Genomic DNA, 19122 nt, shown 5'->3' with positions numbered 1-19122 from the left:
GCAAGCGAGCAAGCGAGCGAGCGAGCGAGCGAGCAAGCAAAGCAAAGCAAGCAAAGCAAAGCAAGGCAAGGCAAGGCAAGGCAAGGCAAGGCAAGGCAAAGCAAAGCAAAGCAAGCCAAGCCAAGCAAGCCAAGCCAAGCAAGCAAAGCCAAGCAAAGCCAAGCAAAGCCAAGCAAAGCCAAGCAAGCCAAGCAAGCCAAGCAAACTGTAATGATGAATCTTTTGACTGTCTCCGTTCTATATTATAAAACAAACAAACAAACAAACAAACAAACATTGACACTTTGTTCCAGAATCACTAAAGTTTGCACGCCTATCTGTAAGTGTAGAGCTTTCGTTTCGCGCTGATGTTTCAACTGAGTGACCGCGAAGGGTGCCTCATAAAAACAGTAGCTTGCTTAAACAAAGCGTTATTAATTGTAATAGGTCAGAGAATAATACGAAAACGATCTAGCAAAGCCAATAAACTTCATTTCGAGTGAAGCTGCATGCCGCGTGTTTGGTCTCCCTGCTCCAACTGCCCACCGGTTATCTGTTCTACGCATTGCGTTGGCTAACATGTAATGACTTGATTTATTGTGATTTCGAATATCTTGACTGTGGCTTGTCGCTGGATTTTTACGTGCAAACGATAGTTATTTTTATTGATATAAGACGTATATAGCTGGGGGTAATATGCTAAAAAAAGTGTTGAAGTCCTGCGAGTGAGCACACACGGTAATCGGCATGTTTTGCAGTAGCTGCAGGGTAGAAATTCTATTATAAAATTTTAAAAAGTTATATGTGAATAAGTATGGGAGGTTGTCATAAACGACTGCGATTTTCGTTTCGCCCGCGCGCCCCATCGTCCAAGGAAGGGCGCTTTTGTGTTGCGAAGACGACATCTGGGGACTAACGACCGAGCAGCGGCGCCACCGCGTCTTCCCTACACCTGTTCTACCCACTGTACCTGTACCGAAAGAGGACGCATGTGTTCGAGGAACAACAAATGACATCCAGAGGGGATGGGAGCACGCGTATGCCCTGAAAGAGTTTGGACTGGTTCGGAATCGGCAGTTGACGTGCAACCAGCGAGGAGCGTGGTCGTCGGTGTCGCGAGCCTCGCGTAGGCGACGAGCATGGAGTGGCATGCGCTCGATCTGTTTAAGTGTTCCTTCTTTGTGGTGTCCTTTCTATTTCAGCGCAATTTTTTACCTGAATAGAATGAACCAACTAGCCCCTCAAGACGTCCTGATGGAGTGGCCCTTGTGACGTATTGAGACGGCTGCATTACCGGGCACCCGCGTCGTCTACTAAGCTGGCGAGATCTTCAGCGGCACCCCGTCAAATCCCCTACGTGTACCAAAAGCTGGCCTGGTCCGTATGGAACTTTTTATAGTGTTTTGTTTTCAACTGTTATTTTATAATACCCAGCTCTTTCGATAATAATAGCTGTGTGTGCTGCGTCGCACGTAGAAATACAGAAGCGCGAGCACGATCTTTTTTTCTTAAAATTTCATTTGTATCATTTAGTTTCATCATGTTGTTATTATATTAACTTTCCGCGTATTTGGGTTTTGTTTGTACCTGTTGTAGTGTTCTTTCAGAACATAGTTTGTATCTGTTCTTTTTCATCTCGTATTAGTGTTTTTCTCTGTTATTTTTTGTAGTCTCCTTGCCATTGTCCTATTTTGATTAAATCTTTGCCTGTGTTTAATCCAATGTCCGCGTCAGCTCTATGAGTACGTCGGTGTGGCCCATACATAACCACACGTGCAACCCCACACGGGTCGACCGACCTGCAAATAAATTTGAGATTTACCACTTCGAGGCCTTTCAGGCGTCGCAGGCCGAAGTAAAGTGGAAGCCTACGAGTCTGCCGCACGTCGATAGATGGACGAATGAATGGATGGAAACAACTTTATTTATACGTCCTGTACAGGGTGTAGCCACCTGCCTGGCTAATCCCACGTTGGGACTGGGAGGTCAAGCCTACTAGCCCTGTCATGGGCGTACTGGACAGCCAGGACTTGGGGGATATGGTCGTGAGACTTTATCATCCCTGTAAACCGTTCCCGGAAAATGCCATGGCCAAGCGACCCACACTCCCTCAGCATATGCTCAAGCGTGCATACTTCTTTCTTACATGCCTTGCAAACAACATACATATCTTTTATATCGTACCATTCTTTTGCCTGTGCCGGTGAGTAATAGGACTGTGTCTGTAATTGTCTAAGTGTGACCGCTTGTGCTACTGTGAGGTGGGGCAAACTCTCTTCTTCCCAGCTAGTAATGTTTAGTAATCTCATTATATGTCATGGGCGTATCCCGTTGTAGATTTTTGAATCCAGCAGAATCAGACCCATGTGTAAAAGCGTCCCGGTCCGTAAGTTCACGGGTAATGCTGTTGGACGATTCATTTGGATTCATGGCAATGTCATCGAGTGATTCAAGGTGCACTGGGAACCATTATATGCAATGTGAATCAATGGCCTGTTTACTATTAATAATTAGAACTGCTTGTGGTGTGATCCGGCCCCTGCCGAAGGCTCTCATGGTTGGTTTTGAGTCACTGTATATATCGGAGTATCGATCATCCGTCAAAGCTAACGCGATGGCAACCTGTCCAGCGATTTCCGGTTTGGACGTATAAATCGCGGCGCAGTTGGTACGCCTGCCCTGGTGGTCAACTACTACCGCGGCGAACTTTTTTCGGTCTTTATATAAGTCTGAGTCGCAAATCAAGCCCCCCTGCCTCCTTTATCCAACTTCTTCAATAAAGCCTTAGCCCGGACTACCCTTCTGGTGACGTTAAAGATTTGGTGCATATTTCTTGGCAACGGGGCAATGATGATGCTCTCAGCAAAGTACTGTGGTATCTTGGTGTATAGGTCTCCTGGTCGATGACAGGGTTGATCATGATCCTATCGATGATCGATTCCCCGTGCAGTTTGTAGAAAGTATTGCTATTTGTGACCTTTCTTGAGCTTCCGCTAATTCTCTAGTCATGTTGTGTACCCCTAACTTGAGCAATTTTTGAGTGCTGGTGCAAAGCGGGAGACTCAGTGCACTCTTGATGACTTTCTTGATCACCGTGTCGAGCTTCTTTAATTGGATTTGTGTCCAGTTATACATGGAAGCCGCATATGAAATAGGACATAGCACGAAAGAGTTGATCAACCTGATAAGATTGTCCTTTTTCATGCCTTTTTGTCTCCCTGCAAGTCGTCTGATCATCCAGTATGTGTTCTCTGTCTTGAAGATAAATTTATTGAGTGCCATGTGATTCCTGCTATTTGCATCTATAAAAAAGCCGAGTACCCTCATCGTGTCGACTCCGGGTATATTTGCCCCGTTTTCGGTCAATATATGTATGTCCCTTTCGGATAGTGGCTTCCAGCCCTTAGGTCTCCCCGCTTTCTCTTTTCTGTAAAGTAATAACTCCGATTTGTGTGGGGAGCACTTGAGACCAGTGGGCCTCAAGTATTCCTCCACTGTCTGCATCACTACTGTAAGTGCATCTTGTCCTTCATTACCACCAGTACACCATATGGTAAGCTTTACTTGATTTGATTGATATGTGGGGTTTAACGTCCCAAAACCACCGTATGATTATGAGAGACACCGTAGTGGAGGGCTCCCGAAATTTCGACCACCTGGGGTTCTTTAACGTGCACCCAAATCTGAGCACACGGGCCTACAACATTTCCGCCTCTATCGGAAATGCAGCCGCCGCAGCCGGGATATATGGTAAGGTCATCAGCATAGATGGTGTGGTGAATGTTGCTGATATTGCTCAGTTTCCTGGACAGGTCGATCATGCATAGGTTAAAGAGGACGGGAAAGATCACCGAGCCTTGAGGGGTTCCACGGTCACTCAGTTGAACCTCATCTGAGTTGGTGTCTCCCACCCTTAACCTCGCTGCACGTCGATGTTGGATCGGTGGGACCTTACCCGAAGTGTGTACGCTATACGTTAAAGCCAGCTATCTAGGCATAATCTTATCAAAGCTATCTTTTTATACGAACTAGACTTAAAACACACACACGACAACATTACTTTTATTGCGATAGCAATTATATGGACACTCTCGGCTGGATTTTGCCGCTGGCGTCACTCACCGTATATGTATTCGTATTTATGTATATAAAAACGCAAGAAAGAAAAAAAATAAGCCAGGAAAAGACCCCGGCGCGCGGAATTGAACGTGGGACCTCTGAATTCGGAGTGTGAGGCGTTGGCCACTGAGCCACGGAACAGCACTTTCTTCAACGTTCAAACGGCAAGCTATATCTGCCACTTACCGCTGGGGACGGGCATCTCGGGGGAAACTATCGTGTTTTCAGCATTGCCATCAAGATGGCGCAATGAGCGCGCGTCGCCACATCGTCGCGACGCGGTGGCGCGTGCTCTCATCTTCCACGTGTTTTTTGCCTCGCGGAGAGGGAGCAGGGTGGACGCTCACGCGTGTGCTTATCTCGTGGTGGGGACAATCGTACGTCTTGGCTGGCCTTGGGCTTTCACCGAAACAATTCTGTTGTAGTTACGGGGCGCACAAAGATCACTGCAATTGTTTCACAGTCGCCTTTTGCGAAAAGGGCGCACATTTAATACACAGTGAAGTAACAATTGAGACGCTTATTCGCGTTCATCTGTACCTGTGGGTACGTTTCGTGCTTGATTTGTGTGTGAAAAACGCGGGGCGCGTTTCGATCTGCTTGCCATTTTGCGCTTGACCTTCTAATTTGTTGCTATCGTGTTCATTGCTTCGCGTTTGCGGCGAAGATGTGACCTTTAGGGGCGAAGCTGCTTACGCCGTGGGTCGCATGTCCAATGTCGTTGTCGTCGTCATCGTAGCCACCTCTCGTTTAGTCTTTAGAATGTCCACTGGATGGCAGTACTTGTGTATGATGAATATATGATGAAAAGATGCGAGATGGCGGGACTTGGAGTGTTCACTAGATGGACGGATGGACAGAGAGACGGGCGGATGAATGGACGAACGAATGGACAGACAGACAGACGGACGCCCCCTTCACCCCCCTCATCATCATTTACTCCGTGGATACGCGGGGATTTTTTTTATAAAGAATGTTTGTAACTACGCCTTATTTGCCAGCCCAAACAACTCTACTACACGGAAAGAACGACAATCAAATTGAATCACTGTTAACCTCAAAACGCATTTTTGTTAAAGCTTAGTCCAAACAGTGTAATACTTTACCTGTATACTGATATTTATACATTGCTCTTTAGAGCTCTTTTAAGCCATTCTTGCTAAGTAAGAACCGATACGTAGCGAAGAGGCCTACGCATGCTTCGAGATTTTCTGGTCGCTTAAACTCGGGCCGGTGCGGTATACGTGCCGGAGTGAGTTTCAGCGTTGCTGTCAGCTGTAACATGAGATACGTGGTCTGTGTTGCCGACCACGAAGCTTGGCCTTCCATGCAGTCGACGTAGGGAGATCTTCTTGAAGGCAGCGTACGAACGGGGCGAGCCGTAAATCTCGCCCGTCGGCGCGGGCGCGAGAAGTGCTATGCATGCAAGTTTGACAGCAGTGACCCGCGAGTGCGGAAAAAAAAAAGAAAAGCCCCGAAAGTTGCGAAACTGGCGTTCGTCGGGACACATTTTCTCATGGTGTAGTTTACGGAACCGTCGCGCATGCGCTGATGAAGCTTGTCGACCACGTCGCTCGGTTCCTTTCGTGTGGCCAAGGTGCAGCTTGAAGGCGTCCTTGGGGCCTCGCGTGTTCGTTTTGAGATTTAGAGGTGGTACCCGTGGTGCGCCGTCTCGTGGCGTGGTTGCAGGCATCCGATACTAAATGAGACGACAGGCTGTGGTTTAAAAGTGGCGTTTAAACCTGCGAGTGTGGTCGAATTTGTAGGCTTCGTAACGTAGCTGCACAGTGCCTTGTGTTCTCCGAACCGACACCATGCGTGTTACACACAAGATCCTGAATTACCAGAGTGCTAGATTAGAACATATACAAACCGTCAGGACATGAAATCTCAATTGTAAAAAAATAAATAAAAATAAAGTAGAGTGCAAAAAAGACAAAACAGAGGAGATAAGTAGACAGGAAGGAGCGTTCTACCTGTTTCCTGTGTCTAGCTTTCTTTTGCCCTCTACTTTTATTTTTAGCCAACGAACCAACTCGCCCAGCAACTCATTCTATTACCTCATTTGTAAGCTTTTTTTGCGTGGCTTTGTGGCCTGTTTCATGCATGCAGAGTAACAGGCTAGGCTCCAAGAGACGGCAAGTGGGCCAGGGTGCAGACAGAAAATTATGAGGGCGTGTGAGAATAATAAGTTTGCGGTGTTTATAACGGGACCACAGGAAACGCTGGACTTTAGTTAGTCAACTAAAGAAACACGGGAGAGGCATTTGCCCTGTAGTAGACGCGTTGTGAGAATGATAATATTATTGATGATGATAGTGACGGGTTTCGTTTTGCATTCTTTTCAACACTCGTGTTTTTGAATTTTCCCATGCTTGAGAGACCCTAATCTAAAACTGTTTAATGCCAAGTGTTCCATCTATTTCTGCGCCGACAGCAGATGCAGCTAATTCTCATTATCCTACCTATAACATGCACACAACCGCGCGCGCACACACACACATTAACAAGAAATATTAGTTTGTGTTTATGCGTATTTTTTATTTTCTGTTTTCCCGACCATCGCGTCACACTTTTTTAGGGAAAGCGGGTCGTGAGGGGTTAACCGCTCCGCTATATAGTTTTATGTCACCGGCAGCTATATCTATAATAAAGAGAAACCTCGGGTTGTTTGACGAAACCTGGGGCGTACATATTGTCCTCATTTTAGGTACTCCACGAAGAATAAAAAAAAAAAAATCACAGGGTTCTTTGTGCATTTATATAAGATGACTCGAAAGCGAAATACATATTTTTTTCTTTTAGTCGGTGTATTGATCGTGCCTCGCTGTGTACGCACGGAAAGCTTACGGTAAATCTGCAGAGCCCCCAAGATCGGAGGTTTGGAAAACTTTTTGCAACTCACCTGGTTTCGCACTGCCTCCATGATTGGTGGCCAACCTTTCATCAAATCACGATCTTACGTCACGCGATGCTGTATCATAGTGACGTAATGATGACGTTATATTGTGATGTCTTCACGCGGTGATTCCTTGCATAACTCGTGTTGGCGCCGATGCCGCGATACGCCGGCCGTTTTTCGCGTTTGACGAGGCATATTGTCCGAAATTAAAAATGCACGGGTATTCGATATTTCCACAGATATTCCCTTTTTATGGGTGTGTTTCTGAAAATAAACTTCAGTTGTTAAGGCTGGTGCACACCGGCGACTAGCAGTGGTCGCGCGACCATTTGCGACTGGTCGCAAACAGTCGCGGACGGTCGCAAACGGTCGCAAAGCACTTCATCGGCTAGTCGCTTCTTGACCGATTTTTCAGTCGCTCGACTGCAGTCGCAAAGCTGCTAGAACCAATCAGTGATGCTCAATATTTGTTTTCTTGCTTGTTTTTTTTTTTTCAGCGCTGGCCCAGAAGGGACGAAAACAATAAATGCGGAGCGCTCGGTTCGCTCCGTTCACTCAGCTGGCGGCGATCAGCTGATCGGCGCCGGTCTCCAGAGTTCTCGCTGACAACGAGATCCGGACGTGACTCACACTGTCTCTGTGTCGCCGTTTTGTTCTCGAGCTATAACTATCGTCATGCCATACTAACTAGCCCTAGCTGCCACACTTCTAAGTGACTCTCTAGTTTTGCGACTTCCGGTCGCTCGCATGCAGCCTCTGCCCATGTGAACAACAGTCGCTTTTTAGTCGCCAGTCGCGAATGGTCGCGCGACCGCTGCAAGTCGCCGGTGTGCACAAGCCTTTAGTCTGCGCTTGTCTGTGGTCCCTTCTTGTCAGTTTTTTTTGTTGCGCAAAATGCCTCTCTGATTAGAAAGCCAACTCGCCCAACATTTGGTTCTTCTAAGACACTGCAAGTACTTCGTATTATCATGCACTGGCTGTGACGTAAAAACTGCCTAATGGAATCCTCGTTAACTAAACTGTGCTAGGATTTATCGTCACCTAATTTATTCTCTGGTGTTGTTATTTCGTTCTCAGCTTCATTTCGCATAGGCGCACCTCAGGCAAATACACCGTTGAACTGAAGTGGTTGAGCAAAACAGCAAATGACACTCGCTGTCTGTCGCCAAGCTTTCCGGGAAACAATCTCTCGCGATCCGGCTGGACCATCTTTGTGTTGTCGTTGCGATCCTTGTCGTTGGGGTGATGCAAAAAGACATCGTTTACGTGAAGGCGCACGTGTCAGCCAGGGAGTGTTTTGTTGTAACCTGATACCCTGCGGCGGCGAAGGAGAATACAATAAGCGAGGGCTTGATTAATAGCAGAGTTACACCAAAATACTTGGGCGTCTGTGGTAATTGTAGTGAAGAGAAAGAAATGGTTAGCGTGATGCACGACTTCTTCTAATTTTTCTGGGAGAGAACATGCAGATAAATACAGTCTCTTGTACGCCATGAAAGTGGATAGAGCATCGTCATGCTACTTTACATTAATCCAGTTGACGAACAGATTGACCACGACGCTTTCGTGGCCTATGAATTAAAGTGTGTACAGTAAAAACGTGCTGTAAATAAATAACGCAATGACTGGGAAACAATTTGCTACAGCTTTATTATAAACATTCAGAAGTCTCTAGTATACCTATTTCTAATAACGTTTACGCATCTATTAGTGTAAGTATAAGAAGAGCATCCTTGGTTGCAACTCTATTCACTGGTAGGCGGCCCACGCCCTTGCCAGAATCTCCATAGCCTTGGTGAGACACTCGTCTTGTGTCGACGATATGGGACCGAGGTGTGGCTGTCGCTGTGATGGTTGCTTGTGCTGTGGACGCTGGTGCTGGTAAGGCGCCTTGTCGTCTCCCGTATGCCGCCCAACTGGAATGGCCATCTCGCCCACGGCTTCGTACAGGCCCACGAAACTGGCCTGGCACTTGACTCGCAGGGCGGCTCTGCTTACGCCATGCTGCTTTACTGGGATGTTCGCAGAGAGCGTGGTCACCTGGAAGCCGTCCGGGTGCGTGTCGACTTTAGTCCTGACGTCGGCGTCGATCAAGAGGAGGTCGTTGACGTACACCGCCAGTTTGGGAGCCGGCCTGGACCGGCTGGAGGTGCAGTTGAGGCGCACGAAATCTCCCACCTTGTAAGACTCCCTGTCGTACATGATGTGTGGTCTCATGTCACGTTGTTCTGCGAGAAAGAGGGAGAAATCTTTAAAGAAAAAATGATGCGGTGTGAAAAGGACATTCTCAGAATTTGATCTATAATTAGTACTGTACCCCACCGTGGACTTAGAATTTGATGTTATGCACGTGAAAAGGCGAAAGGTCCGAAAAAGGGAAAATGGAAGGTGAGGCAATTCAAAAAAAGTAAGACGAAGCAACCGAATGAGAATGGCCATCGATGCTTGTAGGAGACCATGACGACGACGACGAAGTTGAAGGATCTCAGCAGCGACAAACGTAATGCCACAGCGGTGATAGAATTTGATGATATCTTTTCAAAGAGTGCTAAACTATTACCCACCAGATATTTAAAAGGGTTGTTTGAAAACTACCTCAAGAGCGTGCGGATAAATCCAGTAGTAGCCTCACGTGCTTCTGTAACTGACGTGAAGGGTGGAGTGGGAATGTGTTCAAGGGATCTTAGTTGGTCCTTTTATCTTCGCTTGCCCGACTTCACTCCAATATTAGAGGTAAAAATAATGACACTTATTCTTGCACTGTCTACCCCCATCACACCTTCCTTCAGTAGTGGTGCTAACGGACTCATTTTCCGTGTGCACTGCTCTAACAGCACTTCACTCGTCGAGCTGCCTAGCAGAACTTTATTTGTATATGCCAAATTATTCGTTCATCTGGTTCGGGATGAAAACGTTCATCTGGTTCGGGATGCAGGTCACACTGGATTAGAAATAAATGAAGCGGCGGAAACCCTAGCGGCAGCATCCGTTAAACGACCTGTTCTAAATATTCTAAGACCTTCCCGCAATAACACGTTCGCACGATTCAGAATTCCCGAGGAACGTACTGAATCCTATGTGCTAAGCGACACAATTTCCTAGCACCTTTGGTATCGGTGGAATAGCACATAGAGCAGCACAAGACAATTGGAAGCTACGTTCACAAAATCGCGATGCAGACTACCGTCATTACATTTTTACTTACACGGGCCTGGATTCGTTCCTTTCTCCCAATGTAACTTTTGTAATGAAGCAGAAACGACGGAGCATTTCTTTATGGGATGTCGAAGATACCAAAACCTAAGGCAAAGATTTCTGAAACCACCTTTGAGAATAAAGTGACCTTGAGCTTTCTACATTGACATTGCTCTCCTTGGGGTCGTCAGCACTCGGACACTGCAACAGGGTCATTTACGATGCTGTATTTAATTATTTTAAATAATCAAAGCGGACACCAGGTTAATACTATGAGTACATCTAAACATTACCTTTCATTTATCTATTCATTTTAACTTTAAAAAGCATTGCATTAAAAGTACTAAAAGTATAACAAATAATTTTGTTTCTCTTTAGAATATCTTTTTCGCATAGTTTTGTGATTTTTCTCCTGTCTCTTTCTTCTTTTATTATTTCTTTATTTTCCCTCCCAAATTGTACTGTCGTACGCCTCATGGCTGATCCCACGTGGTGCACCATGGGTTGTGCCATTCTTTCGGAAATAACCATCTTGATTATCACGGGTCAGGTTGTTATGTGCTCACTACAATTTAATATTTGTATATTCGCCCGATATTGGAGTTCGGCTACGTCTTGTATTCTGGTGCATCGGTTTTCTCTTGGTTTTCTAAAACGCAAATCATTAGGTTTATGTCTTGAGCTTACCAAGTTTGTCGCAAATAAGCGCCCGTCTTTATTTCCCACATGGTTCTACATCTTAACAGTGCTTAACTTCTTACAGTTATATGCGTCCCCACAAAGGAGTCAGTATGCTTTTATTAATCAGCCGACAACATTTTTCCCAATCAGTAGTCTAGATTAAGGTGCACAGAATTCATTTTCGCTGTTTGGCGATATATTTCCCAAGAAATGCTGTCATTTTTCTAGTAGATACTTAAATATCTTTTAGAAGGCCATTTCTCAAATTCAGAAATAAACATCGCAATATTGACTGATGCTTCACGTAGTGAAGAAAAATCAGGAGTGGGAATTGCATAATTATCTTGGGACTGGTCTTCAATTAGTTTTCCTGACTTCTTATTTCTCCCGTGAAATTGAAATTGTCCTAGCTTTACTCAAATTGCTGTCTTTACGCAAATCGCCGTGTTCTTCATTACCTGCCGCTAATTTGTCAGATATCTTGAAAGTATTTTAGTTCCAAGACATTTACGTCTTATTCGCATGGTGTAAGTACCAGGTGACAAAAGTGAATGCAGATGCACTCGCAGTATCATCCCATGATAGTCCCACAATTTGTATATGGCGATGTTGACATTCGTCTCTTCGGCGCGATTTGAAAAAAAAAAAAGCCACGTCAGATTACTTCGCTAAATCTCCTTCGTAAATATCCGAGTTTCTTCGTCTCAATTATCTTAGCAGGAATTGATGGCGCTCCACTAAAAGGGCAGAAATATCAATTACTGGCATATGATGCCGAGGTCCCCCACTGAAATTTTACATGAACGGGTGTGGTGTGGAGCAGATAGATTTATGTTTTATTGCAATGAGAGTGAATGTCTGAATAATTTATTTTTAACATTAAAATTGTTTACAAACCAGAGAAAACAATTTCTAGGTGAGACCTTCTGACAGATGTGCTTGAATTTATTATTCCTGGTTGCTTTTTTTTTTGGTGCTACTGAACTGGGCTTTATTCACAGGAACGTCCGACCTATCTTAGAGTACACTTCTGTGGCGTTGGACCCACAAACAAAAACTTTGTATAATATGCTTGAGATCGTCCAAAACCGCGCATCTCGTTTTGTGATGAGCAACTACAACTTCAGTGTCAGTGTCACTACACTTGAAGATAGGTTAGGCTGAGATTTGTTGGTATTACGTAGGAAACGCTTGAGATTAGAAATGCTATTCAAAATATTTGATGGGTTGATCAAAATAGATAAAGAATCTTACCTTTCAACTCCTTTTTTTTTCCAAGAGAACTGACCACCCCATAAAATTAGGAGAATTTTTCGCAGAACAAACATTCATCAAAACCCCCTTTCTTCCGCTCACAATCCCCCAGTGGAATCGGCTCCCACAGGAAGTTGCAGACTGCCGCACTGAAACACCTTTTAGGGACATATTGCTACTGTCGCAGCTCCATTTTTATAATCTGTTTGTGTGACCATCTTGTTTATGAATATTTCTTTTTGTGTAAGCGCATTTTACGTTCTGTATCCCCCCCCCCCCCCCCTGCAAGAATGCCTTCAGGCGCTGCAGGTACTTTTTAAATAAATAAATAGACGTCTGTGATGCCGTGTATGATTTTATATGTGAAGAGAAACAAATTTAGCGTTCTGTTTATCTAATTGCAGCTTGTTTTTCAACCATGGGCTTGTCATTATTTTCGTTCATTGATTTGGCCAATGAGTTACTGTGTACGTTATCTGTCTCCAAAAATATATGAGATAAAAACAATTTAAATATCTGAAACAAGGAACCATTTGTTTCATGGCCGATCCTCCGCAGTGGGTTGTGCCAGCTTACTAAGAACGACCTACCTGGCAACCAACCATGCATCTCGTCTGCCACGATGGTCTTGTCTTTGTGTGACACAACTGCACTTGTCACGTGTACAATTACCTGCTTTGCATGGACACATTGCGCAATATGTTAACACAAGTGGGCATCACTACGCGAAGCTGCACAGTCAGTAATCTGCCAAATGTTTTGCGTAACGTAGGTTCTCACACTGCATAGAAATTGAGTAACCTAATTAAATATATAACGGAAATGGAAACGTTGTTGTCTGCCACGACTCCAGCTGACTGCGAGAATACTCTAAGGGCAAAATCAATAAATTGGAGGTGCAGTGGCCTCTTGGGTATTGCGCATACATACCAAACACCGCAAGCCTTTTCTCGTCTTGGACCGTGAGAAAAGGCGGAGCATCGGAGCTGGCTTCGCAGCGGTAAGCGCCTGCACTCAGGGCACTCAGGTTTTTCAGGTAGAGGGACGAATAGTTGCTCTGCAGCATCTGCGGTTGCGCAGGTAGAAGATTGATAAGCTCTTTAATGAAAGGAGCATACTCTTGTCGGCGTACATGTGAAATGAGCGCACCTGACAAATATTGGAAAGAATTGGCCTTGTTGGCTTAATTATCATTCTGTTTAGTGTTTGATGTTCGTTTCGTGGTGCAGCATGACCGACGCAGAAATTGTGGATTCGAAGTATGCGTAATCTTTTCACTTGAAGACGTCAATCTGACGCTATCGGAGGACGCGACTCACAGTTTAACACCTGACGACTGGAACGAACGGAAGCTCATAAAACTGTAACAAGGAACCCTTCGATCCTACTGGTGTTTTGCCTTCTATTACAGCGCGTGCAGAGGTTCCTAAAAGTTCTCTTTTTATAAGCCACATGTTTTGTGAGATGTATGCTTCCGCCTCATCAACTATTTTTCAACGCTATGTGTCTTTTGTGATGGTCACAACCCGCATTACGTGATGGAAACTTTTTGTGAATGTTCGCAATACACTGCAACCGGAAACAACTCGCTGTTTATGCTGTAATTACATACAATTTCAGTTTAACAGTATACATGTGGTTGCTAATACAATATATCTGATAGTGGAGGTCATCCCTGAAGAGAGGGGAAGAAGGGCAACGCTTAAAGAACTGTAAAGATAGTTTTCTGCGGGACATGCCAAATATATACTTACATCCACTGTCACTCCTGTCACGCTGTACATTTCTCCCGGTGGCCTGTTGCGGGGAATAAACGTGTATAATACTTTGTCGTCCTTGAACCACTTGAAGCTGTACAGGGGCAAGCTGCCAAAGTTGTGCGCACAGTTGAGACGCACAGAACCACCCAGGATACCGATTGGTGGCTGGTCTATTGACAGCGGTGTTTCTGCGGAGTGTGGATTGAAAACATAAACACGTACATTATCAATCAATCGAGAAACTGCGGCAGCATCAAGTTCGCTGGCGGTAGTTGGCGCGCAACTTATGCTTTGCTGGTTCCGGGTGCCTATTTTTGTTTTTTGTTCTCTGCACCCTGTCTCTGTTTTTTGCCGTAAAAATCAGCGGCTGCGATCACTGCAACATCAGTGCGCCTCTTATTTTCTATGCTTGAGCGTAGTGAAATTAGAGGTGCCAGAATTACTGAAAATAGGCGGGCTTGTATCACCTTGTTGAATTTACTTCTACCGTGTGTTCATACACAGCAAGCTTACTAGTTAAACTATGATGAAGGAAATACGTTAGGTAAGAGTTTTGTTAGTGCTTGTTGGTCATCATTCGAAAACTTTGCGTGACGCCTCGTTCTGATGTGGCTTTCGGGCGGCATGCCCACAATTGACATCGTTACGGAAATCACAGCGATCGCCTGGTGGTTAAAGTTCTATCACTGTTTTACAGTTTCGCGGATGCTTAGCCGTAACAGTGGAATTCCGATGGAGGTAAGGATGTCAAAACTCTACTGTGCCGAGAATTCGGCGCAAATCAATGCTGTAAAGCCAGTGTAAACAAACATTGCAATACCTACCAAGACATCCCTGCTTATATTGTCTGTGTTTAAGGGTGTGACAAATGTGCCGATTGCGCAAATTTGCTTAAATTTCTTCTTTTTGCGACAATATGAGCTAAAACCGTGAAATTCGTTAAAATTGCTGCCTCCCAGCCTCAAAAATTTCCCACTTGCATTAATTTTAGCAAGAAAGGAAGGCCGAGTTGGCTACCTGCAGTTTGGACATTATCATACAATTCAATTTAGACGCATTGACTTCAACCCCAAACACTACCGCGAACGAAAAGAAAAAAAAATGATAGTGCTTTTAGGATTTCTTGGCCTTGTTCTATCGCGTGCTGACACTTAGGTCACTTTCATCGCAGTATACAAGTGTCTTGCAAATAAGCGTGCTTATATGTCGAAGGTGCTGCACACTTTGTTCTTCAATTACTTATGGGTGCACGCACTGCATGATTACGAGTATTTGTATTATCGCTGACGTCTAAAAATTACTGGTAGGTCGTAATTCAGGAGCCCTCCTCGAACAATTATTATAGGATAGGTGATGTTTAATGGTTTGCACATATTTTGTTTTCTTTTCTGAAAGCAAGCCTTTAAAGCCTTTAAAAGAACTTGTTTCTGGGCTAGTTTATAGGCCCTTTAAAATATTCAGTGCGAACACGGCTCATGGACGCACGCACGCAACCACACTACCAAGCACTGTACGTGTTTTGGTGCCTGAGTGGCCTGTGTATGCGTGTGTGAATGATCCGAATTCACGCTCCAATTATGTTTTCGAAATTAAGCTGTCTTATACTGCTCCTAAATTTGAGATTTCAAGCTAAAAAGTAACTTTTTTTTCCTGAAACTGGCTGCAAAGTTCAAATTTCGTGCTTGAATAGCAAAGTTTTGCTGCTCCGAAAATAGCTCCAGGTCCTACTCCAGCTGGCGCACCCCTGTGCCTTGCTTACAGACGCCAAACAAGTCATTCGACCCACCCAGCCTTTCAGTAATGCACAGAATATTGTTTTCAATCACCTGTGACGAGCAGCCTCTTTTCCTCGTGGTCCTCATCGAACGTCGGTGCGTCGGCTGAAACTGCGCAACGGTATGTTCCCGACGCCGAGTGCTGTACGTTGTCGAGGACTACTGTAGTGTTGGTGCTTCTAATGACCTGCACAATAGACCCTCTATTATGGGAAAGAACCACTACTGTGTTATCATACGGATTTTCTTCTGTGAACACGTCAACTAGAAGATAAGTTTAATCGGAATCGCACACACGCACGCACGCACGCACGCACGCACGCACACACACACACACACACACACACACACACACACACACACACGATGGCTGCGCTATCGCGGCGGCTATCAGCGCGCGGCTCTTGCCCCCACTGTAGCAGGCGGGAGCTCCTACGGGCTGCGTTCTCAACACGAAAAAACGGTGCCAAAAGTGTACCTAGAGCGGCCGTCCACATATAGATGCGTTCTGCACATAACAAACTGCCACCAGCGGTGACACACGACGTATAGCCCTTAGTTCCAGCATGCGCTGCCCGCGGGAGGCGGTTCTCATCAACGCCGTCACTGCGCATGTGGGAGCCCTGTTGGGGTCATCTACTGTAGCCGCGCCGCACGAAACTTCGTTACTTAGCTAGCGAATATTTGCTACAATTGATTCGTAAACATTCGGATACGAAGCTTCGTAAAACATTCGAATACGCTGATATCGCATTCACTGCTCCACCCTTTTGGCGAACCTGTGACTTTTTGTTGTAAGTTCAGTGGCCAGAAAATGGGTGCCATACTATCTTGTCATAATTTTGTTGCGCTTTGCTGTAGTCGGTAGGTGCTTTGCCGGACTTATTGCCATTTCAGTATACGCGTTTCTTCAAGTTGGCCGTTCTTGTAAGTCATTTACTACGTATGTTACGTTTACAAAAAGACTCACTAGAAATGTCCCTGTAAAATAGACATTCGTTGCGGTAAAGCTATGGTTTATAGAATAATTACCTGAGTGATATATATATATATATATATATGCAACACCCCCGGATGCGCAGATATTTGTTTGACGTGGCAAATGCCGGATCGACCATAACATGTATACCTCGTCGGAATTAACTAATACCCGACAAACGGCTACTGAGCGTCAGAGGTCGACAAAAGAATTGGAGGTAACTCAGACTCACTCAAGAAGCATACATTGCTGTGAGGGCCCAGTCGGTCTCATCAACATATTACTCAGCCGAATTCACTCCAACTCACAGCCAAATCTGAGGCTGAGTCCTTAGTTAGACGACTCACGAGTGAGTTTGCCGACCTACGGTCATCGTTGTTACACTTTTGTGGGCAGCTTCCGTCACAGTCCCACTTATTCTGCCACGAACTGCTAATGTTCAACGACAAAGATTTGATATTTTGAATATTCTCAGTGTAATTGTAGTTCTGTGGAATTTAAGGAATAAAAAAAACAAGCAGTGCTTACATCCACTTTGAGTCCTTTCACATTAAACGACCGTATTTGCGGCCTCTCATGGGGCAAATAGCGCAGAAACTCGAGGCCATCTTTGTACCACTTGACGCTGTACAGCCGATCTTCCTGCAGGTCGTAGCGGCATTCCAGCGTCACAGTGGATCCGCGGGTCGCCGACTCTGGAACCTTCAATTCGATTATCCTCAGTGCTTGCGCCGGACGATTAGTGTCTGTAACAAACGGTTGTCACATCTATTGATCTCTGCACCAGTTGCCGGTAGAATATCATCGAGCTCAGGCAGTTTGAGTCTAGTCAACATTAAAACCAAACAGTTGTTTTTCCACTCGGGAACTGATACTACAGAATGCCATTGGTTACGCGAAATGATATTAAGTAGGTATAACTGCAAAACAACAACAACAACAACAACAACAACAACAACAACAACAACAACAACAACAACAACAACAACAACAACAACAACAACAACAACAACAACAACAACAACAACAACAACAACAACAAATGGGAAATAGAACTGAGGAGCTTTGCTTCGGGAATAATTAATATGATAGCTGGGCAAAGGAGCGATTACTTGAACATCTTGAAAACAGCGCAGCAACTAAACGGACAAAAGAATATAGGGTAGACACAATAGCACTTTCCCTCTATCTTCTTTTGCTCATGTAGTTTTTGCACTGTTTTCAAGATTTCTAATTACTTTATTTCAGGCTTCTTTTTTAGCGTTTCTGACTAGTCTATACTTTCACCTAAGCGCATTTTTAAGTCTAGATGGAGCGCTTGTCGAAGAGGAAGCAACAGTGTGTGTCTTATAAGAAAGTCTCAATATTCTAAACATGAGCTTGTCCAACAAATTTACGCTGTTTCTACGCACGCTTCTAGATAAAGACACACTCATTTTTTTATTCAGGCGCTATGCAAGTTAGATGAGAATCTACAATTAGATTCGGTATAAAAGTTGAGCTAGAGAATGCCCGCAATGTTTGAAATCTTCTGCGTTCCTGCTCGGAGCAACAACCGCTCACGCAGTTCTCATTTTCTAAAGAGTTGAGCAGTATGTTCAACTTACGCGTTTTAAGACAGAAGAAAAAACTACATAATGTTGGTAATGAATGAAAGATGATTTTAAGGGCGTGCTTAGTTGTTCGAAACAGCCTTAAAAACTAACTCATAAGGAAGCCAAGGAAAATGCAGCGGATGTTAGTTGTATCGTTTTAAGTGTGTCGCAGAAATTGCGAAGTAGATGTGAAGGAAGTATAAAAGGGACAAAAAGAGAACTAGCTGTCAGCAGGGCGCAAGCCCACGTACTTCGGATAATGCGTTACAGTTGTGTTTTCGTTCAGTTCACATCAACGTTACAATTAGCACAATACACTTAAAAAAGTAAAACTAAGGTGCCATGCACAATAATTGGCTCCCATTTGTGTTACTTTTTTCAACAAGGTTATGTCGAATAGTATGCTGTGACTTACATGTCGTAATCCAGATGAAAAAGAGAAGCATAGATGGTGCACAAGCCATTTCGTGCTGCTGACAACGGTCCTATAGCTGCTCTAAATAATACCACTCCTAGCTCTAGCTGGCGGTCCTTTTAATACTGACAGAGAACTCTCCACCAGGGGCGTGATGACGTCTTGCTCGACGTGTTGTCGCAGGGCGACGCAATCCGCGCGAAAGAACAGCTCATATATAGCTCACCGACGTACTAGTTTCTCGGACGGCACACTTCTGATGGCGTGGGAACGTAGCATCGAAACTCAAGGTTGTCCAGTAGCAAGCATGATAAATGGGAGCTCATCTTGCGTACTTGAACGCATTTCGCTTGCAGAAAGAGGCCTGCTCGTATAATACGCTCATTCTCCACGCACTGAGTGCAACTGCTCTATTGCTTTCTGGAGTGTTGACATGATCCTCTTGCTGACGCAAAGATACACGGATGG

General features: G+C 44.8%; 1 protein-coding gene across 1 annotated transcript in view; it reads right to left on the bottom strand.

The window, feature by feature from the left end:
* Positions 1-18833, bottom strand: part of LOC119170121 (uncharacterized) — a 31907-nt gene extending 13074 nt beyond the window's left edge. The window contains exons 1-6 of the mRNA XM_075885910.1: positions 18655-18833; positions 17173-17390; positions 15717-15852; positions 13885-14078; positions 13061-13196; positions 8752-9228 (exon numbers count right to left, since the gene is read on the bottom strand). Coding sequence (XP_075742025.1) covers positions 8752-9228; positions 13061-13196; positions 13885-14078; positions 15717-15852; positions 17173-17390; positions 18655-18703 — 1210 coding nt within the window. The 5' untranslated portion in view covers positions 18704-18833. The remainder of the gene's footprint in view (positions 1-8751; positions 9229-13060; positions 13197-13884; positions 14079-15716; positions 15853-17172; positions 17391-18654) is intronic.
* Positions 18834-19122: the final 289 nt, after the last annotated feature.

This window comes from Rhipicephalus microplus, chromosome 2, assembly GCF_043290135.1.
Source record: "Rhipicephalus microplus isolate Deutch F79 chromosome 2, USDA_Rmic, whole genome shotgun sequence".
Classification (NCBI taxonomy): Eukaryota; Metazoa; Arthropoda; class Arachnida; order Ixodida; family Ixodidae; genus Rhipicephalus; species Rhipicephalus microplus.
Note: the sequence above shows the minus strand (reverse complement) of the source record. Positions and strands in the feature narration are given on the sequence as shown.